Here is a 25,059-nt window from a genome sequence, read left to right as displayed (position 1 = left end):
AGGACGCTGTGCAGCACGCCAGGGGAGACTTGGGGGTTTGACACAGCAAACCTCAAACTCGGTGTCCTGGACCCAGGTTTCAAGCTGCTGTTTCAGAGAAAGTGGCTTTGTGTTCCCTCAGCTTTACACCTCCTGTGGTTGTCTTCCTGCAGCGGGAATGATGGGGGGCTTGAAGAAGCGGCAAGCAGCACGTCTGGATCACAGGGACGCTTCAGTCCTAAACTGCTGGCAAAGAGGTGGGAGAGACACACACAGGCACGCAAACCACGAGAGACACACACAGGCACGCAAACCACGAGAGACACACACAGGCATGCAAACCACGAGAGACAAACTCCAGGGCAAAAACTGATAAAAAAAACAGGGCCATATATTGAAAGCGTTAGGGTTAGGGTTAGGGGTAGGGTTGAGGTTAGGGGTAGGGGTAGGGTTAGGTTTAGGGTTAGGGTTAGGGTTCAGGTTAGGTTTAGGACCCAGTTCTGTAAGATGAACAGGAGTGAATTGAAGGCTGCTGTTCTGTGTGCCACAGGCTGATGGCGCTAGTGGGCTCTCCCAGAATCCTTCAAGAACAGACCGAGGAAGACATCGAGGAAGAGGGAGGAGCTCTATCGCATGACCCAGGTAACCAGGGCCGTAACCATAGCTACGAGTCACGTCTCGTATTATACTGAGGGGCAGCGCAACTATTATGAGATTGAGGTTGCAATTGCTAGAAAGCTCCCACTCAGGGAACATTTCTCTGTTTTGACACAGTTATTTGAACACAGAGTAGGAGGAGGAAAGATGTAGTCCAGGAGGTTGATGCAGGACTACATCCCCCAGAATACCATGAGGTTGGAATTAGCCATTTCCCCTCCTGGCTAATTCCAACCCCATGGCATTCTGGGGGATGTAGTCCAGGGGGGTCAACACAGGACCACATCTGCAGCCACTTTGAAGAAGCGTTTGTCAGCAGGTATCAAATAAGTCCATAAAGCAGCTATTAATTCAAAACAAGAAAAGCACTGTGTCTTTGTAGTTGGTACACAGCTATATTATATGACTCTCTCAATAGATTCATTGTTTTTAACCTCTGGGTGCATCAATGATACAGAGCTGGCTAACACTTGACATTGCTGTGTTTTTTATAGTAGTTATAGAAAAGGGTCAGGGATTTATCGTGCAAAAAGATGCACACATTAACTACAGCTCCTGCCAAAAGTTTTGCATCACCCTCCATATAGGACAAACTCATTTTGCTTCACAAAGTCTCATGAAGCCTCAAGAGAGTATAGACTCTCTTTCTTTTGCGAGATCATTTTGTAGTGTCTTTGATTGCAGGGTGTTAAATAAAAGATCTAAAATTCTGTTCATATAGTTTTTTTTTTATTTAAGAGATGTCTCAATCCTAAAATTCTAGGTGATTCTGGACTTTTGACCAGAGCTGTAGGTTATAGCTGTGCATAACAAGATTGTTGATATGATGTGATAATTAAATGAAGCACACTTTATGGAAAGTGTTACCCTGGTCTTTACATTCCCAGCAGAACAGCAAAGCTTTGAGCTCCAGAGGAGGAAACACTATGACGAGGGCCAGCACGTCACCAGAGAGGTGTCTGAGGAGGAGGGGAGGGGAGGGGCAGGAAGAGACGAAGGTAAGAGGGCTGGCTCGAGGAGGGGCGGTACAAATAAACAACCAATCAGGACTATGACTGTAGCCACGGCAACCCTCACTGATTCTCTTTCTGACGATGTCACGGGCAAAATGATCGTTATTATTAGGAGCAGTATGAATGAATCATATAGCAGACAGTTTTATCCAAAGCGACTTCCAGAGACTAGGGGGGGTGAACTCTGCATCACCAACAACTGCTGCTGCTGCAGAGTCTCTTCCAATAGGACCTCGTTTGTTTGGTGTCTCATCCGAAGAACGGAGCACAAGGAGGTTCAGTGACTCGCTCAGGGTCCCACACACAGGGAGTCAGTGGCACCTCCTGGTATCAAGCTCTGTGGCTTGACATACCCTTCGTTTCTCGATAAGCGTAGACACCAATGACCATAGGATTGCACCGGCCATGAGCAAAATGACAAACCTGCTTATGTTTTTGTTTTCGACTTCTTTTCCCAGGTGAAGATGATGAGTGACATGCAGAGTTCGGTTAGGCCCCCTCTCCCCGTCTGCACGGCTGTCTAAGAACTTGCCTGACTCCTCACGCAAACACAGAATTCAGCTCAGACAGTGAATTTACCCACCACTTTTCCAGCTGAATTTTACCCCCCCCCCCCCCCCCCCCCCCACCCCAGTAATGTAATCCACTGTTGCCTTGTTAATCATACCACAGTCTTGCCAGCACTTTGTTCGCTGTCCAGTTTGTTCATATTCCCCAAAGGTACCTCTTTAGTTGAGGACAGAAGCCAAGCAGCCAGTCTATTTTGTCAGCATGCTAATGGATAAATTAAATGGATTTACTTCCACAAGCTAAACTTTCTAATGCATGCTGCTAAAATAGGTAGGGAATTTTTGCTGCAATGTGAAGTAAATCCGCCAGTGGGTGCTGTTGAGTTGAGAACTTGTTCCCTTATCGTTAGCGCTGTGTATTTTTTTTCATGGTAAATGTGCTTTAATAGGTCTTGCAATCTACCACTTAGTAGTTTGGTTCTAGTTTTGGTAAAATTAAGAAGGAGTTCATTAAAGACCGCAGTAAACGCATTTGAAAGACTCCGGCTGCCGTGAACACAGCCTTGACTCAAGACCTCGAGAAGCAGGCTGAGGACCGTGCTGAGGACAGACTCAAGTTCATCCCATAGGTGCTCATAGGGACCTCCCTCTGTGGTCCCCCCCCCCCCCCTTCCCCCTCTCTCCCCCCCTAACATTGAAAAATGGCAATCTTTTAGTTTAGGTAAGTACAGCAAATTTCGTGCGGTGTCGGGTCTAAATTGCTTGTCGGGAGATTTTCCGGAGAGGACAAGCCTTTCTACGTATGAGAGCTAGGGTCGCGATAATGGCTAATGGGGGGGGGGGGGGGGGGGGGGGGGGGTGGGGGGGTGGGGGGGGGGTGAGAGCTCCTAGAATGAGGGGATTGGAGAGAGAGAGAGAGAGTGGGGGAGTGAGTGGGGGAGTGAGTGGGAGAGCGTGATTTTGAGACATTGTTGAAATGCTTTGGCAACATTGGATCACTGCTGTCATGCTAATAGAGCCAGTGTGAATTTGCATTTGATAGAGAGAGAGAGAGAGAGAGAGAGAGAGAGAGAGAGAGAGAGAGAGAGAGAGAGAGAGAGAGAGAGAGAGATCCGGGAAGCGATTCTGGAACTAAGAACTAAGCACTAGAATAAATTCAATAAAAGGACTAGAAATTGGCCGAATTTGATTTTTTTTTTAATTTTTTTTTTTTTTTACATCGTGTTGTTTTTCGTTTGTTTTATTTGTTATACTTCTTCAGAACAGCATAGAGTAAGTTTCATCTCATTTTATTTATTCATTCGTTTATTATTTCATTGTCTGTTTGTCCGCTTTAGTCTGTGTTTCCCCACAATCATTTTCAATTGCATTGCGGCTCTAACACCAACCGGTAATACAACTGCGTACCGAATATTAATTATAAATTCATTTACAATATGCGGCCAGGTTATCAAACAGCAAAAACAAGTGGATTCTACAGGCAAATACCCCAAATACTGTTGTTGAAACCGTGCGACAGATCTCTGATAACATAAGCAAATACAAAAAAACACTGCTGACTCAAACTTCACCAGAAGTTAGCATGGGACCAGAGTCACAAATTAATTAACCCCTTCGTTATCGGTACTTTTATCGCTAGGGCATAGTGTCGTCTTTAAAGGCTATTAGAATGTTCTTTTTTTTTTTTTTTTTAATTAAATCCTGTATAAACACCGGGACACCTGTTACTATCGTCATGTTTCTATTGCAATGTTTATATGAACTCTGTCCTGCTCTGAGCTGTAAATGTTTTCAAGTACTATAAAAAAAAAATAAATAAATACCGTCAAATTACGGTAAATTTACCTTATTAACTTAAAAAAAACACGTCAAATTAAAGTAAATGTATAATTTTTTTTTACAGTGTAAAAGTTTGACCAATATAAAGTTAAAGAATGTAATATTTACATCCTGCTTAGTAAATATTTATGTTAATAGTCTAGTGGCAGTGCTGGAAGATTCCATTTAAACCTGGGCTTGTTTAGCTCATAACTTATTTCATTTTTAAAGCTGTGTTTTAGGTGTGTTATGTTTGGTACTCGGTGATCAAAATACGTTGTATCTTAAAACACATTGAAAATGTTTCTACTGTCTCATCTTAAACGCGCAATGCTGCTGCATTTCACAATTACTAAAAGAAACGCAACGAATTCACGTTTCAACCGAGTCCACTGAGCAAGACTTCCAGTCCCGGCGTTTGTTGTTGAATTTGTGAAGTTGCTTTCAGTATTTCTAGACAACATGTCAGATGTCATTCGCGCTCGGTGCACGGTGTTTGTTAGCTTGTGTTTTCGCTGCATTTTTATCTTGTCTTGTGGGGAAGTGATTGAGGATCCGTATCTATCTATCTATCCATCTATCCATATCTCTCTCTCTCTCTCTCTCTCTCTCTTGGTTTAAGAGAAAAAGAATCAATTTTGATCAACTGCTAATAAACAGAGAGACAGGATGAAAGAAAAGTTCCATGGACTCATTTTCAATTTGACATTATGTTCAAAGTGCCTATCTATTTGTCCTATCTATCTATCTATCCTTCCATCGATCCATCCTCCATCCATCTGTTTGTCTGTCCATCCATCCTTCCCTCCCTTCATCTAAGGTCTGTCCATCCATCCTTCCCTCCCTCACCTTCTAATGTGTGTGCCTATATATATATATAGGCACACACATTAGAAGGTCCTCATAATCACGCAATACCTGAAAAATAATTTATAGTAATATCTTTATATAGCACCTTTCACGGTGGACCTCCATCACAAGCGCTTTCCAGAGGCAGGCTGTGAACTGCGCATTATATGCAGAGTCATTTCCAATAGTTGATTTAGCATCTCATCCGCAGAGCACGAGGAGGTGAAGCAACTCGCTCAGGGTCACACACAGCCAGTCAGTCAGTGACAGAGGTGGGATTTGAACCCGTGACCTTCTGGTGACAAGCCCTGGACTTTAACCACCAGACCACACTGCCTATAGAGAGAGAGAGAGCGTGAGAGAGAGGTCTAGCAGTGTATATCTATATATAAAACAACAACAATTTCTAGTCAGACTAGAGCTGGACTAAAGCCTTATTGAATACCCTGGGATCTCTGAATAGAGAACCTTCTCCTTTTTAAAAATATGTTAGGAATGGAGTGAGCACTGTGTGAGATCATGAGATGAATAAACAGGGATGCCTCGGGCTAGATCTGAACATACAGAACAAACCCATCTTCAAAAGGAACAAAGAGCTCTCTTTTCAAACAACTTACAATCCACGTACTGGCTTCGTGTTCCCTCAGCTTAAGAGCAGGTCAAGGTCCCAGTTTGTGCCCGGCAGGGGGTGTGGTCAGGAGGGGCGTGGTTATGGGTGTCATCAAGATGGGGCGTGGTCGATGCGTGGGCAGGATGGGGCGCTGTCCAGAACTGACCTCTTGCAATTTGTTCTGGCACCAGTTTCAGATCGACTCCAAAACCTACAGACACTAGGGGGAAAGGAAAGGAACGAGAGGACAGAATAAATAACTCCCAGAGAATTGACTGGGCAAGGTGTGGAACCCAAACAACCCTAGCCATGCAGCAATGCCAGCTGTACCAGGATAGGGTGAAGGCATTGGCTGAAACACTTGTCTCTGTCTCTTCTGGTTTCAGTAATGCTGATGAAGGCACTAGAGCCCAAACGTTGCTCTGCTTGACTCAATTTAGTTTCAATAACACTGATGAAGGCACTAGAGCCCAAACGCTGCTCTGCTTGACTCAGTTTAGTTTCAATAACACTGATGAAGGCCTAGAGCCCAAACGCTGCTCTGCTTGACTCAAACGCTGCTCTGCTTGACTCAGTTTAGTTTCAGTAACACTGATGAAGGCACTAGAGCCCAAACGCTGGTCTGCTTGACTCTGTCTCTTCTTCCTGGGACTGCGGTTGATCAATGTCCCTCTTCTCTCTGCCCTGCAGTAACCACGTTACTTCAAGATGGATATCGGTGGCCTGGAGACCGTGGTGGCCAATTCGGCGTACGTGGCTGCTCGTGGGAGCGTGGACGGCAACGCGGCGGCCACCATGCGTGACAAGAAGATGAGGGCCAAGCTGAAGCTGCCACACATCACGCAGTGTGATCACCTGAAGGACACGGTCGACCAGACCTTCGATTCCATGTGCATCAAGCAGCCCATCGGCAAGAGGCTCTTCCAGCAGTACCTGGAGGCGGAAGAAGCCTTCAAGACGGCCGGAGAGCTCTGGAAGAAAATCGAAGACTACACCGCGTCCGAGGAGAAGGACCGACCCCAGAAGGCCCAGAAGATGGTCAACAAGTTCTACGACTCGGGCTCCAAGACCTTCTGCAGCTTCCTGGAAGAGAAGGCGGTGAGCCGGGTCAAGGAGGACCACAAGCACAGCCGAGGAGACCTGTTCAAGGAGACGGAGCAGCAGCTGTTCAGGCACCTGGAGGAGAAGGCGCTGGAGAGCTACAAGGGCAGCCTGTTCTTCCTGCGGTTCCTGCAGTTCAAGTGGCTGGAGGGGCAGTCCGTGACTGAGGAGTGGTTCATGGATTTCCGCGTCTTGGGGAAGGGCGGCTTCGGCGAGGTCCACGCCTGCCAGATGAGGGCGACCGGCAAGATGTATGCCAACAAGAAGCTGAACAAGAAGAGGCTGAAGACGCGCAATGGCTACGAGGTACGTCTCGCTAGTTCCTCTTGCATCAGAGCCCCTCCGTGGAAAAGCGCAGCACAGTGTAATAAAGCACAGAGGGGTCTGGTAAAGCATAGGGAAGCATTGTAAAGCACAGAGAGGTCTGGTAAAGCATAGGGAAGCATTGTAAAGCACAGAGAGGTGTGGTAAAGCATAGGGAAGCATTGTAAAGCACAGAGAGGTCTGGTAAAGCATAGGGAAGCATTGTAAAGCACAGAGAGGTCTGGTAAAGCATAGGGAAGCATTGTAAAGCACAGATAGGTCTGGTAAAGCATAGGGAAGCATTGTAAAGCACAGAGAGGTCTGGTAAATATTATTAAACATGGTGAACCAGGGTAAACTCTGGTAAATACATCGATTATTAAACATGGTGAACCAGGGTAAACTCTGGTAAATGTATAGCATAACCACTGAAAAAACATGGGGGGGGGGGACACTGCATAAATACTGTACATTTTCATAAGAGTTTCTTAATATACTAAACAGAGTTTTCCAAGAATCCAACAAAAAATCCTAAATTATTAGACCCGGTGCCTTTTTTTGTTTTCGAATGAACCCCTGTATGCAGGATGGTCTTAACTCTGGGATTCAGGGAGTCAGTGATCCTGTGAAACTGATTAATAGTGGATTGCAAACCTCAGCTCTTTTTTGGCAATGCTGCGTTTGCTTTGTTCAACTGCCTCCCTGCGTCGGCGTCCCGGTTCCACAGCGGGCGTGGGAGCTTGTGGGCGCTGGGGGTAAATATGTTTAAAGGTGTATTTTTTACCAGGGCGATCTGGCACGAGAGAGAGCGAGAGAGAGCGAGAGAGAGCGAGAGATAGAGCGAGAGAGATGGAGAGAGAGGAGATTGCCTGAGTTATATAAGTGCAGTGAATTAGCCCGCGCTAATCAGGGCCTATTTACTCGATGAAAAGAGGCTTGGAGCTTTTTAAAAAGCTCTGTAAAGCTGCTCGGGGTCGAACCACACGCCGGCCGGGGCAGAGCCGTGTCCAAACCAATTGATCTCCATCTCGTCAGGGAATTAAAGAGCAATGGAGATTAACCTGGAGCGGTCCAACACACAGGGATGAGGGGCGAGCTTCCTCCGTGCATCGGTCATACCACCTTGGATGGGGCGTCTCATTAGATTATTATTATTATTATTATTATTATTAAGAATAATGTTCCCTCGGTTTTAGCAGCAGGGTCAGGTCTGGTCTCCTTCTCTTTCTGGTGCTTCTCCCTGGATTGTGATCTGCTCGCCTCTGCGGGGGGAATCACACACTGAGAATGTCAGTGGCAATGTCTTTACAAACATATGTTTGTAATTTGAACGACTTCAAATTCAGCACTGAGAGAAGAACAGGAGAGCAGAAGTGGAAGCATTTCGGACAGAAGATAGGAAGATAGTTATAAATGCATGGACCAGCCTACCAGGCGAAGAATCTAAAACACTGGGAAGATTTAAAAATAGATGAGATTCTGTGCTTTTTTTAATCAGTAGAGGAGAATGGTGCGCTAGCCAGGGATGAGCCTTCCTCGTTCCCAAACTTTTCGAACGTACTCATTATTTATAATATATTTCTAAGTGTTCGGTGGCTGCTATGGTTTCCGTTACCGTAGGAACAGAATGTTTGATGTAATAATGAATAGATTATTTCCGCTTGGCTTTGCAATGCTGTGATGTGTGCAAGCTTCCTGATTGGCTCTGACTCGCGGTGGGTGCCATGTGATCTGAAAGAACTGTGGCAGGCTGTTCACGCGCCTGGCATCCAGGATTCTCCAGACAAGCCCAAAGCGATCAAAAGGCAGATACAGAGAAAAATGATAATAGCTTGATATTCAACTCAGAATGACTACACGCCACAAAATATTAAGTCCCTACATAAATTTAAATATATATATATAATATATATATATATATATATATATATATATTATATGAATACTGACATTTTCAAGTCGATGATATTTGCATAACGGTATTTTGAAAGGATAGTTCAAGGGGGATTAAAAGCGCCTTTGGTAATCCGCCACCAGCAGAACAGGCAGCTGTACGTGATTGGCCGGCTGCCCCCACAGACATTACAGGATTGGACTGTACTCCTGTCACTCATCAGCAGGGAGGAGGTGGGACTAGAAAGCAGGATTTGTAGTTATTTTTGTTATGAAAGACCAGGGCTGTGATTGAAACATGGTTTTAAAAATAGACTGGCTGGGATCCATTAACATGTAAAACAGGAATAAATAGTTTAAAAAAAAAAATCCCAAGCAGTTGTAAAATGTAGAGCACAAACATTATTAATTACCTGTTCAACTACGGTCTGGGAAGTGGCATGGAATTCTGGGAGTTGTAGTCTTTTGTAATGAGAGCGGTGGTGTTCTGTGGACTATAGCTGCTCTCATGTCTGTGTGTCTCGCAGGGAGCCATCGTGGAGAGACGCATCCTAGCGAAGGTTCACAGCCGGTTCATTGTAACCCTGGCATACGCCTTCCAGACCAAGCTTGACCTCTGCCTTGTGATGACCATCATGAACGGGGGCGACCTCAGGTATGAGAGGGAGAATGATTTCAACCTAGACGTGTGAATCGATTAAACATGTCATTGTTCGTTCGCCCGTTGGATGTGCTGAGCTGTGATAGTGATATCCCTTCAAACCAGAGAGTGAGAGAGGTGGGGAGAGAGAGGAGAGAGAGAGAGAGAGAGAGAGGTTCTGGCCCAGCCTTCGCTTTGTCACGCTGGGTAGAGTTTTCGTTTTTTCTACATGGCAGGTTTCATGTTTACAACGTGGACGAGAAGAACCCAGGTTTCGGGGAGGACAGAGCCTGCTTCTACACGGCCCAGATCATCTGTGGACTGGAGCATCTGCACCAGCACAGGATCATCTACAGGGACCTGAAACCAGAGAATGTGCTGCTGGATGATGCAGGTGAGCCATACGTTCAACACTGAGACCAACCCTAACCCAAAGCCTAACCCTAACCCTAACCCTAACCCTAACCCCAACCCCAACACTAACCCCAATCCTGACTTCAACCCCAACCTCAAAGCCGCACCCCAACCCTAACCCTAACAGACCTCTCTGTGCTTTACAATGCTTCCCTATGCTTTACCAGACCTCTCTGTGCTTTGCAATGCTTCCCTATGCTTTACCAGACCTCTCTGTGCTTTACAATGCTTCCCTATGCTTTACCATGCTGTCACTGTGCTGTACCACACCTTGCTGTGCTTGGGCTGGGCTTGGGCACAGTGTTCTCCAGCGTGCCCTCAATATTCGTTTAGCCTCCCCTACACCTGTGTTTAAATGTCCATTCTTGCTGTGCCCCTGCTCGTCCCAGGACACGTGCGGATCTCAGACCTGGGTCTGGCCACAGAGCTGCCGGAAGGACAGGACAAGACGAAAGGCTACGCAGGCACACCAGGTCAGTGCGACCGCGCAGTTTGTCAATCTGTCTTCTGGGAAAGGCTCCAGGAAAATCCACGGCTGTTCCCTTATCGCTGCCTCTGAAAGATTCCTGATGCCAGTTTGACAAAGCACCGCCAGCCCTTAGCAGGCTGCTAGCTAGCAAGCTATCTTAATTTGTACCTGTTTCCAAAAACAGTGTTTTAAGATAGAAGGATAGAGTTCAGAAATCCACTCTGTAAATCTTTGATTAAAGCAGGCGTGGACCATACTGGTCCCGGGAGAGCCACAGGGCTAGAGTTAGGGTTAGGGTTAGGGAGGATTAGGGTTGGGGTTGGGGTTAGGGTTTGGGAGGATTAGGGTTAGGGTTGGGGTTAGGGTTAGGGAGGATTAGGGTTATGGTTGGGGTTAGGATGAGGGAGGATTAGGATTAGGGTTGGGGTTAGGGTTAGGGTTAGGGGGGATTAGAGTTAGGGCTAGGGTTAGGTTTAGGGAGGGTTAGGGTTAGGATTATGGACCATTAGGGTTAGGGTTAGGTGTGTGTATTGTGTGTATTGTGTGTTTTGTGTGCTCAATGCTCCTCTGGTCTGTGTTCAGTGTGTACAGTGTGTATTGTGTGTTCAGTGTGTATTGTGTGTTTTGTGTGCTCAGTGCTCCTCTGCTCTGTTTTCAGGGTTCATGGCACCCGAGCTGTTGAGGAATGAACCCTACGACTACAGTGTAGATTACTTCACTCTCGGGGTGACCCTGTACGAGATGATCGCAGCCAAGGGCCCGTTCAGGAGTCGAGGAGAGAAGGTATTTACAGCTGTCTGCATGACTGCTGACCAGAGGTAGGGAGGGTTGGTGCACTAAAGTCATGATACAGTCTATATCGCAATATGTCGGTCGCAATACAGCACGCATCACGACACATGGGATGGTCCTGATGGGCTGCTTGTGTGAAGCATAATAAGATGATTCGTTAGAGGAGCGTGGATTCATAAAAGATGCAGACCTCCGTTACGAGGCATCATGTGAAGAAAGTTTCCCTGTCTGCTGAGTCTTCGTGAGGCTTTGCTTCGCCTCGTCCCCCGGTGTGCTGTGTCTCTGAGTTTCTTTGCAGTCCAGATCTGCGGGTAACAGAGTCCCCGTGAAATCGCAGGATTTTCAGGCTCCCGCGGGTTGCGCAGCCTCCCACAGATTCACCAGATTCTGCAGCTATGTCGTACTCAGAATTTTCCTAAGCAGACTTAGCTGTTCGGTTCTAGTTTTCTTAAATTACCATGGGTTTCGTCTCCTTCAAAAAGTAGGAGTGATGTTTTCAGTTTCACTAGGGTGCTGAGGTTAATGTGTGTCTGCGTGTGTGTGTCTGTGTGCGTGTGCATGCGTGTGTTTGTGTCTGTGTGTGTGTGTGCGCGCGCTTGTGTGCTTGCGTGCGTGTGTCTCTGTGTGTATGTGTGCGTGCGTGCGTGCGTGCGTGCGTGCGTGTGTGTGTGTGTGTGTGCGTGCGTGGTGTGTGTGTGTGTGTGTGTGTGTGTGTGTGTGTGTGTGTGTGTGTGTGTGTGTGTGTGTGTGTGTGTGTGTGTGTGTGTGTGTGTGTGTGTGTGTGTGTGTGTGTGTGTGTGTGTGTGTGTGTGTGTGTGTGTGTGTGTGTGTGTGTGTGTGTGTGTGTGTCCTGTGTGTGTCTCCTGTGTGTGTGTCTGTGTGTGTGTGTTGTGTGTGTGTGTGTGTGTGTGTGTCTCTGTGTGTGTTGTCTTCAAGTGTGTCAATGTGTGTGTGTCTCAAGGTGTGTGTGTGTGTGTGTGTGTGTCTGTGTGTGTGTGTGTGTGTGTGTGTGTGTGTGTGTGTGTGTGTGTGTGTGTGTTCCCTGTGTGTGTGTGTCTGTGTGTGTGTGTGTGTGTCTGTGTGTGTGTGTGTTGTGTGTGTCTCTGTGCTTTACAATGCTTCCCTATGCTTTGACCTCTCTGTGCTTTACAATGCATCCTGAACGATCCCGTCTCCTACCCGGAGAAGTTTAGCAGTGACTGCAAGGCCCTGTGCGAGGCACTGATGGAGAAGGACGCTGCCAAGCGCCTGGGCTTCAAGGACAATCAATGTCTGGAGCTCAAGGACCATCCCTACTTCAAGACAATCAACTGGGGTCTTTACCAAGCACCTCTGGCTGTGTATTACAATGCTTCCCTATGCTTTACCAGACCTCTCTGTGCTTTACAATGCTTCCCTATGCTTTACCAGACCTCTCTGTGCTTTACAATGCTTCCCTGTGCTTTACCAGACCTCTCTGTGCTTTACAATGCTTCCCTATGCTTTACCAGACCTCTCTGTGCTTTACAATGCTTCCCTATGCTTTACCAGACCTCTCTGTGCTTTACAATGCTTCCCTATGCTTTACCACACCTCTCTGTGCTTTACAATGCTTCCCAATGCTTTAGCAGACCTCTCTGTGCTTTACCATGCTGATCCATGTCTGTTTTCCCGCAGGTCTCATGGATCCCCCCTTCGTTCCGGACCCCAAGATGGTTTACGCCAAGGACATCAGCGACGTGGGGGCCTTCTCCACCATCAAAGGCGTGGTGCTGGATGACAAAGACAAGGAGTTCTACGAGGACTTCTCTTCCGGGAACATCCCCATCCCCTGGCAGGAGGAGATGGTGGAGACTGGGGTCTTCGGGGAGATGAACGTGTGGGGAGCCAAGGGGACCACCCCCAACGACCTCCGCTACGACTACGTGCCCCCAGCGGAGAGCAAGTCAGGGACCTGCCTGCTTCTCTGAGGACGCCCCTCCTCGGCAGAGCTCTAGATAACATTCAGCAGTGCACAGATTCACCATGACAGGGAGATCCAATGCAGGGCTCCTTTGGGTCTCATTGAGATCAGCCTGTCTTGAGCTATTTGAAGCCGCAGTACACAATTCCATCCCTCCAGTCCAGTCCAGTCCAGGTTTTTACTCCAATCCAGTTCTGCTTCAACCTGCTGACAAACAGTTAACTAATGCACAGCTCCGGCCAAAGGTTTTGCATCACCCCCCTTCTAAATGAACTGATTTTGCTTCATGCAGTCGAATGAAACCTGGTGAATAATGTTAACATATTGAATCACACACCGCTGCGTAGTTTCCCATATAATGGGAAAATGCAACATTTCGCAAATCTAACCTGAAATACTACTGTACTATGAATACGGCTTTTTTTTTTTTTCTGCGATATGATTTTGTAGTTTCTTTGATTGCATGATGTTAAGTAATCAAAATTATATCTATATGTCTCAATTCTATTCTAAAATTCTAGGTGATGCAAAACTTTTGGCCACAGCTCTGGGACTTGCTTGGAACAAAGACCAGGGGGACAGATTTGAGCACTGCTAATTTAAAGGGATGCTTTCAGTAGTGTTTGCTATCTCGAGTGCTCTTGGCAGCGTGCGTTCAGTCTTTTACCGGAAGGAAACAAACTGAACCAGCACCAGGTTCCTGGATGCATTGGAGCAGCCAGCGCCTCGATCAGGCAAACGCAAACGCTCGCTCTATTCATTTTTAAGAGCTAAAAAAAAAAAAAAATCTGTCTATTTCCAAGATTCTCTAAGAAATGGGAATTTTACACAGCAGTGGGTAGATTTCCCAGAAATCTGTGATAACTGGGGGGGGGGGGTCCCTGCAGATCTGGATCTGACCCTCAAATACCCCCCCCCCCCCCCAGTCTTAAAATACTGAATTGAACTAATTTATTCACTTACTCCTGGTCACTATATTGGGGACCGAATCTGTGCACCCTTAGTCTATGGTATGTTGTGTGGAAGGGGTCTCTAGCCCTGGTCCTGGAGAGATACTGCTCTGCTGGAATTAGTTTCAACAGTCTCTCAATTACTTAATTGAACTGATTAGTGGCTTAATTAGTCCGGATTAACAGGTGTTCCAGGTCTTTAGCCATTGATGATGCATCTAGAAAGCCTGCTGGATAGGGGCTCTCCAGGACCAGGACTATTATGGCAATCAGACACTGTCGTTAGGTGAAGCGCTGGCCCCCTCTGGTGGGCTGATGTGTTACTTCGCTCTTCATTAGACAAAACACTACTTTTGTACCAGTTTTCTTTCAGGTAGATAATTAGTCACAGTGACAAGTTTGATACAATATGCAGAAAAGTGATCACTTACGCTGTGCAAACAATGTGGGAGAGCGAAAGGCGAGGAAGGGTGATCTGGGCTGTGAGCGGTAGGTCGGACCAAACTGAGCTTGACTGTAGAAAGGGTTGGGAAACAGTTACCTTTTTGGCTCTACCTTAGAGTCAACATTGTGTGTAAACTATAGAGCAAATGGAGCCACGTCAACGGATAACGCTCTTGCATTGACCACATTATGTGGGCAATTCTCCAGCATGTGTGCGAGAGAGAGAGAGAGAGAGAGAGAGAGAGAGAGAGAGAGAAAGAGAGAGAGAGAGAGAGAGAGGAGAGCGTGAGGGCTCGCACTAAAACATTTTGAAACTCTTTAGAATCTAGACTAAAATATATGTGTAAACACAACTTTGGCGAAACCGTTATAACCTAGGGAGGACGGTACGATATTTAGGTCAAACTTAAAAATTTAAAAGAGCGAGAGAGAGAGAGAGAGAGAGAGAGAGAGGAGAGAGAGAGAGAGAGAGAGAGAAAGAGAGAGAGTGTGCGAGTGTATGGATTTCAAAATAAGACACGCCGTCCTTCCCTCGCCTTTACAATTACGTACCGACCAATAACAATTAATTCACTGCTTTAAAAGCCAATTGGAAGCGATTTTTCCTCTCATCCGGGACTCTGATATATTTTACTGCCGCAAGGAGTTGTTTTCTGATAAGCGGAAAATTTCGCTTCCAACTGGCTGTTAATTCACACTGATTACTATATGTTGCAATTATATATTTAATGACACAATGTTCACTATCTATATATATATCAATCTATTATATACAATATAGGTATGTTATATATTCAAGAGATCTGATACATAATATAAATACATACAAAAGGAAAATTTAACATAGACGCAGACAATATATAGTTTATTATATTTTCAGTGTTTTGCTATTGTCACAAATTGTAAATGCATTCCATATAATGTGTGTATTATTCTGTGTAGTATATAGCTGTTAACATGATGTCATATCATGTAAAATAATGCAGGTCTGTATAACCCTGTAGAGATCATGCGTCATAAATCCCAGCTCCGCCTCTTTTTCATTCATAATTAAGGACAGCCCACACCGCTATATCTACCGTGATTGGTTAAGAGGGCAAACACTGTAGATTGGGGCCGGGAATGGCTCAGGGCTAACCACGCCCCTTTTTTGTGCATTGGTGGTTTTCTTGATCTGTTGGCCAATCAGGATAGACTAAGGGTTGGGCTTTCTCACTGTGGACACTCCTTTTATATATAAATAATCCTTTTGAAATCCTTTAAATGTACAGCTCCAGGGAACCTACACGATCCCTTTGGAGTCCTGGATTAGAATCCTTTTCTAGAGGGACATTACCTTGAAAACTTTTAAGGTTTAAATCAGCAACAGTATGCAATGGAATCAGTCTGCTGTAGCTTTTACAAACCAGTCGGAACCCAGCTGGTTTATAATGTTGTTGAACCCTGATTTAATTTGATCACAGTAAATCTGCAGTTTACCATGGTGTGAAACAGTGTCCCTAGTGGTCAGGATGGTGTAGGGCACATTCACGATTGATTTGATTAGCCTTTACCCTGATAAACCACACGCTGGGCTGTATTAGAGCATTTTACTGCACCAGGGAAGGGAACCCCTGTGGCTGTACCGGGATAGCCCCTACAAATGATGCAATCAAGGGAGAGGGGTTCCCCAGTGCTGTAACATGCTCTAATACAGCTCAGCTGTGGCACACCAGGGTAAAAATCATCTCCTTTGTTGTTCTAACTTTAACCATAGAATCAGAGATAAAGTGTTTCTGAAGTTATGTATGAATTAAAAACCTTTTTATTTGATTGTATTACATGTTCCCATGTGTTGCTACAGCTGTTTACATAAGGTGTGTGTGTTGTTTATATATATATATATATATATATATATATATATATATATATATATATATATATATATATATTATACATTTTGACCCCTTTTTTAAAACTTTTAAATTGCACTCCCTGCCTCAAGATGGCTTCCCATGTACCCGTGTGGACCGCACGGAACTCCATTCCCCATCATTCTCCTGCTCACATATGTAACTGAGATGGCTTTAGCAGTGAGCAGGAGGAGGATGGGAAATGTAGTTCTGAGCGGTCCAGTGTAGTTACATGGGAAGCCATCTTGAGGCTGGGAACGCAATTTAAAAGTTTAAAAAAGGAGTCAAAATGTTAAAAACAAAATAATTCAAACAAAACACACGCCTTACTTACATAGCTGTAGTAACACGTGCGAACACGTAACGCAATCAAATAAAAAGGTCCTTTAAATATACTGACTAAACTGATTTCATTTCTACCTTGAACATTGATGCATAATAACACATTATAACCTACAGCAGTACTGAAACAGAAATATAGCTAGCCGAGTGTCCGAGGGAGTTTGTATTTCTAAGAAGCGTGGAATCATAGAGCACCAATTTGGATTTGATTAAACCACTCCCGTCCTGTATCAGAAGATTATGTGAATGCTATCTAAGACAGTGTATATTCTAAATAAATTAGCACTAGGATCAGTCTATATTATCGTGCTGATTTCTTTATGTTTTGTTTTAATTAGAGTGATTTTCTCCCTAGTTTAGCAGGTCCAGTTAATCATTTATTTGATCAGATTAATAACAGCTACACTTCTGTGGTTAATAAAACTAGCATACGTTATCATAACCATATAGTTAAAGATAGAATAAATAGAACAGGTCTTTAAAACAAGTTAAAAATGATCTGTGATCTTGGGTTCAATATTAAGTTGCTGTCATTGTAGCCCGGCCACCTGCTGTATAAATATAACGCAGGTGACTGAAATTAAATCAACTTGACATTGAAATGACATTAATTGAACAGATTCCATCAACTGATCATCAATAATAAAACCAATAATCTAGCGGTTGGGGAATTCAGAAATGGGTTCTGTTCCCCCGGATGGGTGCTCAGTCTTCCCTGTTCTCCGGGCAGCTGTGGGACCAGATGGAGTCGTGTTTGTAATGCGTCAAGTCCAAATCCAGCTCCTGCGCTTGAACCCGGATCTTTCCCACACAGCCTTGGAAATAGCCCTGGCTGGGAAAGCCAGTCTGCTCCAGCAATTCTGAGAGACAGGAGAGAGATTTTGTTGTTTTTTTTTTATTTAAATCGTCTAATTTAACTCCTCCCCCTCCTCCCACGTTGAGAAACGCTGGGTAAATGTGATGGACTCCCCACAACACAAGTTCTTGAAGACCTTGAACAAAGCGAATCAGAGACCACTAAATGACACGCCTGCCCTCTCCCCACCCAAACCAAGCAGCATCGACAACAGCCAAAGCTGAACAAAATACCTGTGGAGATACGCATTGTAACTCCTACATGTGTCCAAGCCTTTTGCACAGCAGTGTGTGTGTGTGTAGAAATGACTCAGGGAAGGTGACTCTTCACACAGATTCAAACACATTGCTGTACACCAGCATGGGAAGCTGTGACTGTGTTTCATAGCTTCAACTCCGGTCTCCTGCAGCAGTATTCGCCAGTGGACCGTACCAACCTGGTGCTCCCCCGAAAGAGAGGGTGGTTCCTTCCTCCCAGGCCTGCTTCCAGGCAGCAAAGTCCCCCAGCTCCCCCCGCTCCTCAGACCAGTTGCTTCGGACCACCACCCCTTGCGCTGAGACCCTGAGCGGCACACTGGTCTCCAGACATGAGCGTACTGGTCTGTGACTCAAAACCAGTGAGACCTCCTTAACATCCAACTGGAGACCCTGGGACTGGAGAGAAGGGGAGAGAGGGGGACAGTTAGCACACTGTGGTCTCATTCTACCAATGGCAGCCTCATCCCACTGCAGTTGTCCTATACTCGTGCTACCATCGCCCCTCAGTATAATACAGAACCATTATTGCATTGCCATTGAAGATCATTGAGGGTACAATTAGCACACTGTGGTCCCATTCTACCAGCCTTATTCAACTGTACAGTTCGAACGTGGGAGAAGAGAGGTATAAAATAATATTCTTGCCCCCTCTTTCTCGTGCATGGTCAGCGTGAGCAGAGGCCGGTTGTCCTTGGAGGTGATGACCAGTATAGTCCCTTTCCATCAGTCCGGTCGAACTGTCATCTCGACGGTCAGCACCCAGTCCTCTGCGTCTCCAGGAGGAAAATCTGACGGGATGCAAAATAAGAATTCACACCGACTCCCGCCTCTCACCTCTGGAGGTCAAACAAACACAGTAACCCCCCCGCCACCCGTCGCCAGGGCTGTCAATCCAAACCTACAGCTATGGACAAAGTTTTGCACCACCTAGAATTTTAGGATTTAAAAAATAGCAGTCCAATAGTATTTCATGTTAGATTTCAAAATGTCACATTTTTAATGTCAGTTTTTTGGGGGAAAACTACAAAGCGGTGTGCAATTCAATATCTTAACAAGGGAACATTATTCAGCAGCTTTCACTGGACTCTATGAAGCTGAGGGAGTTCATTCTATACAGAGGGGGTGCAATTCAATATGTTAACAAGGGAACATTATTCAGCAGCTTTCACTGGACTCTATGAAGCTGAGGGAGTTCATTCTATATAGAGGGGGTGCAATTCAATATGTTAACAAGGGAACATTATTCAGCAGCTTTCACTGGACTCTATGAAGCTGAGGGAGTTCATTCTATATAGAGGGGGTGCAATTCAATATGTTAACAAGGGAACATTATTCAGCAGCTTTCACTGGACTCTATGAAGCTGAGGGAGTTCATTCTATATAGAGGGGGTGCAATTCACACACGCCCTGCTGCACCCAGTCCTGGGGTTCAGAGCTCCCCTGAAGGAAGTCTGCTATTATTATTAATATTGCAATGATCAGGAGCCAGGAGTTTGAGCAGGGTTAGAAACTCACGCTAGCCCTGCTGCTGCTGCACCCAGTCCTGGGGTTCAGAGCTCCCCTCAATGAAGTCTATATTATTATTAATATTGCAATGATCAGGAGCCAGGAGTTTGAGCAGGGTTAGAAACTCACGCTAGCCCTGCTGCTGCTGCACCCAGTCCTGGGGTTCAGAGCTCCCCTCAATGAAGTCTAGTATTATTAATATTGCAATGCTCAGGAGCCAGGAGTTTGAGCAGGGTTACAAACTCACACTAGCCCTGCTGCTGCTTTACCCAGTCCTGGGGTTCATGAAGTTTGTTATTGAAATGAAAAGAAGACAGACAGACACACAGACACCTACCCGATGCCACTGACCATCGTTCAGCATCGGACCCCCAGACACGGTCAAGCTGGCAACTGCTTTTCCAATACGCATTTCGGGAATGCCGGAGCGCAGAGCCAGCATGAACCAATCCCCTTCTTCCTGGTCGTCTCCGTACATGATCAGTCCCTCCGGATCAAAGGTGCGGAACTCGAAGGAGGACTCAACGCTCCGGGAGGGGAGGGAGGAGAAGAACAAGCCTTGCTTTCACCAGCCATTCGAAGCAAGTCTGCATCGACGGGACTGACTGAATCGGACAGCTGGGAGTCATGAGACTTAGCTGGCCTGTTATGCGAGATCTCGGTCGACTAACTGATGAATGTCCGTACCAAGTTTCACCCATATCTGATCACTGCTACCAAAACCGGTCAGCCAATTATAAGTTCCTTAAACAAATACAGATTAGACAAAACAGATGAGAAAAACGTAGCTGCTTCTCTTCCTTCTTCCACGCTGACTTGCATGGCACGCCTTCCGCCTCAAAGCTTCACTTGCATCTTCCTTTAATGTAACAGAGCAAACAGCTTTGAATGCCAAGCTCAGCTATTGGGGCTTACGCTATTTAAACCCTTTGAACTCCAGTCCAAACTTGTGGAGCTGGCAGAGCTGAAAGGTCATGCTATAACATGACTCGAATGGAGCAGGGCCAGGTGCTTGGGCTGCCCTGGGGGGTTCAAGGCAGATTTAGAGAATATTAGGGAAAAAAAACAAACACCAAAATAACATTTATGTGTCATTGAAAGCTCTCCCCTTCCTTAGGAACATTAAATGAAGGCGCTTGGTAAAGGACAGTACCTGGTGAGTTCAGAGATGTTCACCCGCAGTTCAGCTAAGGGCTTCGTTCTGTCCCATCTCTGCCCTAGATTGAGAAGCGGGGGTCCCCGCGCAGGCTGGTCCGCACGAACACAACCCTTTACCTGAACACAGACACAGGATTCAAAGCAAGGAAGAGACCCCCCTCTTAGAGAATTAGTATCGAGTCATTCAGCAGAGGCTTTTATACAAAGCGATTTCCAGAGACTCTAGGAAGGCGAACTCTGCATCATCAACAACGGCTGCAGAGTCCCTACCAATAGCACGGAGCACAAGGAGGTAAAGTGACTTGCACAGGGGTCATTTAACCTCCTTGATAAAATGAGAGAACGATAATACAAGACTCATAATCTCATATTCCTTTTTTTTTTTTCAACATCATTCAGGTAGACAGCAGTACTCACAACTGCCTTTATGAATAACAAACTTTAGAATTAAAAAAAAATCTGGTATCTTAATAATATATAATTAATTATATATATAATAACTTAATAATAATAATAATAATAATAATAATAATAATAATAATAATAATATAGATGTCTATATTATTGCCGGTAGGTGGCGCCATAAACTCGACCGAGATGCCTGCCTGCGCGCTCATCCGCCACAAAAAAACAAAGGCAAAACTCAAAAAAACAAAAAAACAAACAAACAAACAAACAAACAAACAAACAAACTGTCGGGGGGGCAAGAAACGATAAACCGAGGGAAGAAAACAGAGAGAAAGGAGAGAGAGAGAGAGAGAGAGAGAGAGAGAGAGAGAGAGAGAGGAGAGCCCAGGGCTGTTAAAGGAAAGGAATTAGTCCCGCGCAAAGGTAAGGCGGCAGACAAGCCCGTAGTTTAGATAGATAAAAACAACAAAACAAAACAAAACAAAATACCTAAACCCAACTCTACACCCCAGACGGGTTGAAAACTAAAAAAAAAAATATATATATATATTGATTTTTAAATTATTTAGAACCGTTAGCTACACCGTGCATCGTTCCAAATAATACAGCTCGCTATGTTTAATTTATTTGTTTGTTTGTTTGCTTAACGCAAACACGTAGTTTTTTTGTTTTTAAATGGAAAAGCTGTACAATGACGAAGTTGCAGCATATGTGTACTGATGAATGTTTACAGTTTCATTTGTATGTAGCTGTACGGGACAGTTTAAACTGCGTTTTGCCCCCCAAGCTGTTTTTTTAAATCAACCGTTGACCTGCCTGATAGGCCATTTTGTTTACATTCCCACCAGCTAACCATAGGAGGTTTTCAAGATGAGGTAAGATCCGTTTTATAAGGAAGGAAAATGTTTGGGATTAATTTATATAATCAACTTTTAAAATATGGGTATGGAGACTGAACTGCTCCCTCACCCCCCTGAGAAAAAGGGGGCTCCCTCCAGTCCAGGACAGGCTTGAGGCACGGAGACTGGACTGCTCCCTCCCTCCCTCACCCCCCTAAGAGAAAGGGGGCTCCCTCCAGTCCAGGACAGGCTTGAGGCACGGAGACTGAACTGCTCCCTCACCCCCCTTCCCCTAAGAGAAAGGGGGCTCCCTCCAGTCCAGGGCAGGCTTGAGGCTCAGAGACTGAACTGCTCCCTCCCTCCGTCCCTTCCCTAAGAGAAAGGGGGCTCCCTCCAGTCCAGGCTTTTAAGCACAGAGACTGAATTCTCTGTTTTGTTGCAAAATATTATTTTGTGCAAGTTGAGCAGTTTGTCGTGAAGTCTTTGCAGATTTAGATAAACCTGATGAAATCACACACACACACACACACACACACACACACACACACACACACACACACACACAAACAGCTTGCCTGTAACAATTTCTTGTTTTTCGTGTTCTTTTTAGAATTGTGTTTTTATTTTCTGACCACATGTATCATGGAAGCCTGCCAGTAAATATTTTAGCAACGCGGCGCTTGATTCATAGAACGGTCATCCTGACAAACCTTCTCGTCGTGGATCTCGCCATGGCCTTGTAACAAACCTGAGCTTCTTACAGCCAAGAATACCACCAGCCACGATAAAGCCCCAATTCGCTGCGTGTTAAGAGCTGTTTAGTTGGGTTTTTTTTGTTTCTCTCTTCTTGCTTGAATGGTCTTTCTTGAATCAAAATGAATGCTTTTATATTTTCTCTTGAGGTTGCGTTTAAAAAAAAATATGTTGATTTTGAATTGATTCCCAGGGACAGTGGAGAGAGGAAGTGGGGGACTTTAACCTGACTCTCCTTCCAACGTATTATTTATTATTCAGACTTAGCAAGAAAAACTCATTCCCTCCCCCCATGTACTAGAATTCTTTATATAGCACCTTTCATAGTGGACCACCATCTCAAAGCGCTTTACAAGAGACTAGGGTGTATGAACTATGCTTCAGGTGCACTGGTCACTTACAACAACGAAAGACAGAGCATAAGGAGGTTCAGGGACTTGCTCAGGGTCACACACAGTGAGTCAGTGGCTGAGCTGGGATTTGAACCTCCTGGTTACAAGCCTGTTTCTTTAACCACTGGACCACACATGACGTAAAATCTGAAACGTTCGTCATGAATTCACAGTTTGCACCCTTTGGGGCACTGTCCCCTTCAGGATTCATCTGTTTGGCGATCTGTAGTTTTTTTTTTTTTATGCACAATGTTAAATAAAAGATCTAAATTAAGTTCATACTTTTTTTTTTAATTAGGAAATGAAACAGATTGTACAGTGAGTCACTGACCTTTTTTTGGGGCGCGTGGTAGTCTTTGTTTGCAGTTGCAAAACGCTGCAGACAGAGGGACACGGCTGTAGGGCCGTGTGCACACACCACTGGCAGTGTGTCGAGAACCCGCACTCTTTTAAGATCGTACTTTCATCACAGGCCTTAACAGCAACCCCTTATAAAATTGGGTTTTTTAAATGTTTTGTTTATTGTGTCAAACTCTTTCTGCTTGACTGGCTCGTGTCAAAATAATTCCAGCAGGGTTATTCTAAAGGGAGTCAGCAGGGGGAGTTGTCGAGACGACATTTTGTGTGTGTGTGTTCTCACAGTCTCTCTCTTTTCTCTGTCTCACTGTGTCTCTCACTCCATCTCTCTTTTTCTCCTCTCTGTGTCTGCGTCTATCTCACTATCTCCTCTCTGTGTCTGTGTCTCTCTATCGCTTTCTTTTCTCTGTCTGTGTCTCTAACTCTATCTCTTCTCTCTGCGTCTCTCTCACTCTATCCTCTGTCTGTATCTCTCACTATCTCTCTCCTCTCTGTCTGTCTCTCACTCTGTCTCCTTTCTGTGTCTGCGTCTCTCTCACTATCTCTCCTCTCTCTGTCTGCGTCTCTCACTATCTTTTTCTGTCTGCCTCTCACTCTCTTCTCTCTCTGTGTCTGTTTCTCTCACTATATCTCTCCTCTCTCTGTGTCTTCATCTCTCTCACTCTGTCTCTCACTCTATGTCTCTTCTCTCTCTGTGTCTCTCTATCTTCTAACTCTGTGTCTGTCTTTCTCTCTCTCTCTCAGTCTCTCTTACATGGGTAGGATAAGAATGGCAGTGTAAGCAAAAGGATCAGGCAGGCAGCCAAACTCGGACTCTGCAGAGTGAAACGTTTTTTGTTTTGTTTTTTTCTTCTCAAAATCCAGCAACCATCCAAAACGGTGGGATTAAGTTATGAGCTTTTGTTAGCGTTCAAAAAAACAAACAAACCACACATCCATCGATAAACACATCAATAAAAACAGTTGGACAAGTTTTTGATTTTTTTTTTTTTTTTTTTTTTTTTATCCCTAGAACAACATTTTATTGTGTTTTATTTGAAAGCCTAATAATGTCGGTCCAACAAAAGAGAGTGCACATGAATAAGTAAAAACATTACACACGTTTTGCTATTTCATTCATTTTTTAAAAATCTTAACAATCACCGATTGGACAAGAGCAACAGGACTGTAGTCCCCTCTCTATAGCTAACGAAGTCTGCTCGTTAATTCTAAGCAAGCTTGCTCTAACTGTTTCTTTTTCTGATTTTTTTTTGTTTTTCGTTTTTTTTAAACTTCTAAGAACACTTACCGACATTGTAGTAGCATTATACAGTTATAATAACATCATCGATATTACACTTCAGTAGAAAATAGCATACTGCAACAGAGAGATGCGACAGGCGTTTTGGGGTGCTTTTGGTGTTTTTGCGATAATTTGCAAAACAAATACTCAAAAGGAACTAGGATAAGCACAGGCGGTTAGCAGATGAATAGGCACTACTCTAGAGAGATTTTTAGTGGTCAGATTTGTGACGGACTCACCCAGCGCCTCCTCTGTACGTGAATGGTGGTGCTCCCATACACAGTGGTTTCCCAACCTGGTGATTTTTTTAATTCCAACCTTGCTTAATTAGAACTTTTTATAATTGTTTCCAGCTCTTAAATAGTTCAATTTAGCTATAACATTTTTTTTTTTAAGTAATTGAACTGTGCAACTGTGTAAGAGCTTGAAAACTTTAAAAAGGTGTAATTAAGCTAACAATCTGTTAAATTAAGGTTTCAGTTCAGTAATTGAAAACTCAGTTGGAATGAAAACCGGCAGACACACAGGGGGGGGTCCCCCAAAGACCAGGGTTGGGAACCCCTGCTCTGGTGGACAGAGAGAGTAGTGCGGGATCCTCTCAGTGGACAAGCCACACACCCCCCCCTCCTCCCAG

The 25,059-nt window shown here is 44.9% G+C and overlaps 2 protein-coding genes across 5 annotated transcripts in view; both read left to right on the top strand.

Moving 5' to 3' along the window:
• Positions 1–2,124, top strand: part of LOC121306480 (protein phosphatase inhibitor 2-like) — a 4,346-nt gene extending 2,222 nt beyond the window's left edge. The window contains exons 3-6 of the mRNA XM_041238201.1: positions 153–236; positions 530–621; positions 1,524–1,634; positions 2,108–2,124. Of these exons, the coding sequence (XP_041094135.1) occupies positions 153–236; positions 530–621; positions 1,524–1,634; positions 2,108–2,124 (304 nt within the window). The remainder of the gene's footprint in view (positions 1–152; positions 237–529; positions 622–1,523; positions 1,635–2,107) is intronic.
• Positions 2,125–6,138: 4,014 nt separating this feature from the next.
• On the top strand, positions 6,139–13,286 carry grk1b (G protein-coupled receptor kinase 1 b). 4 transcript variants are annotated; one of them, XM_041238273.1, is made up of 8 exons: positions 6,139–6,842; positions 9,260–9,387; positions 9,609–9,766; positions 10,176–10,259; positions 10,914–11,047; positions 11,236–11,251; positions 12,201–12,365; positions 12,692–13,286. In XM_041238273.1, exons 1-8 carry the CDS (start codon positions 6,144–6,146, stop codon positions 12,994–12,996), a joined length of 1,689 nt encoding a protein of 562 aa, XP_041094207.1. In that variant the 5' UTR covers positions 6,139–6,143; the 3' UTR covers positions 12,997–13,286. The 4 variants fall into 4 exon arrangements, with proteins under 4 accessions (XP_041094207.1, XP_041094209.1, XP_041094205.1 ...); XM_041238275.1 differs by lacking the exon at positions 11,236–11,251 and adding an exon at positions 11,211–11,229 and having other exon boundaries at positions 10,914–11,050; positions 12,198–12,362; positions 12,704–13,286; XM_041238271.1 differs by lacking the exon at positions 11,236–11,251 and adding an exon at positions 11,211–11,229 and having other exon boundaries at positions 10,914–11,050; positions 12,198–12,365.
• The last annotated feature ends 11,773 nt before the right edge of the window (positions 13,287–25,059 follow it).

Source organism: Polyodon spathula, chromosome 48, assembly GCF_017654505.1.
Source record: "Polyodon spathula isolate WHYD16114869_AA chromosome 48, ASM1765450v1, whole genome shotgun sequence".
In the NCBI taxonomy this organism is placed as follows: Eukaryota; Metazoa; Chordata; class Actinopteri; order Acipenseriformes; family Polyodontidae; genus Polyodon; species Polyodon spathula.
Note: the sequence above shows the minus strand (reverse complement) of the source record. Positions and strands in the feature narration are given on the sequence as shown.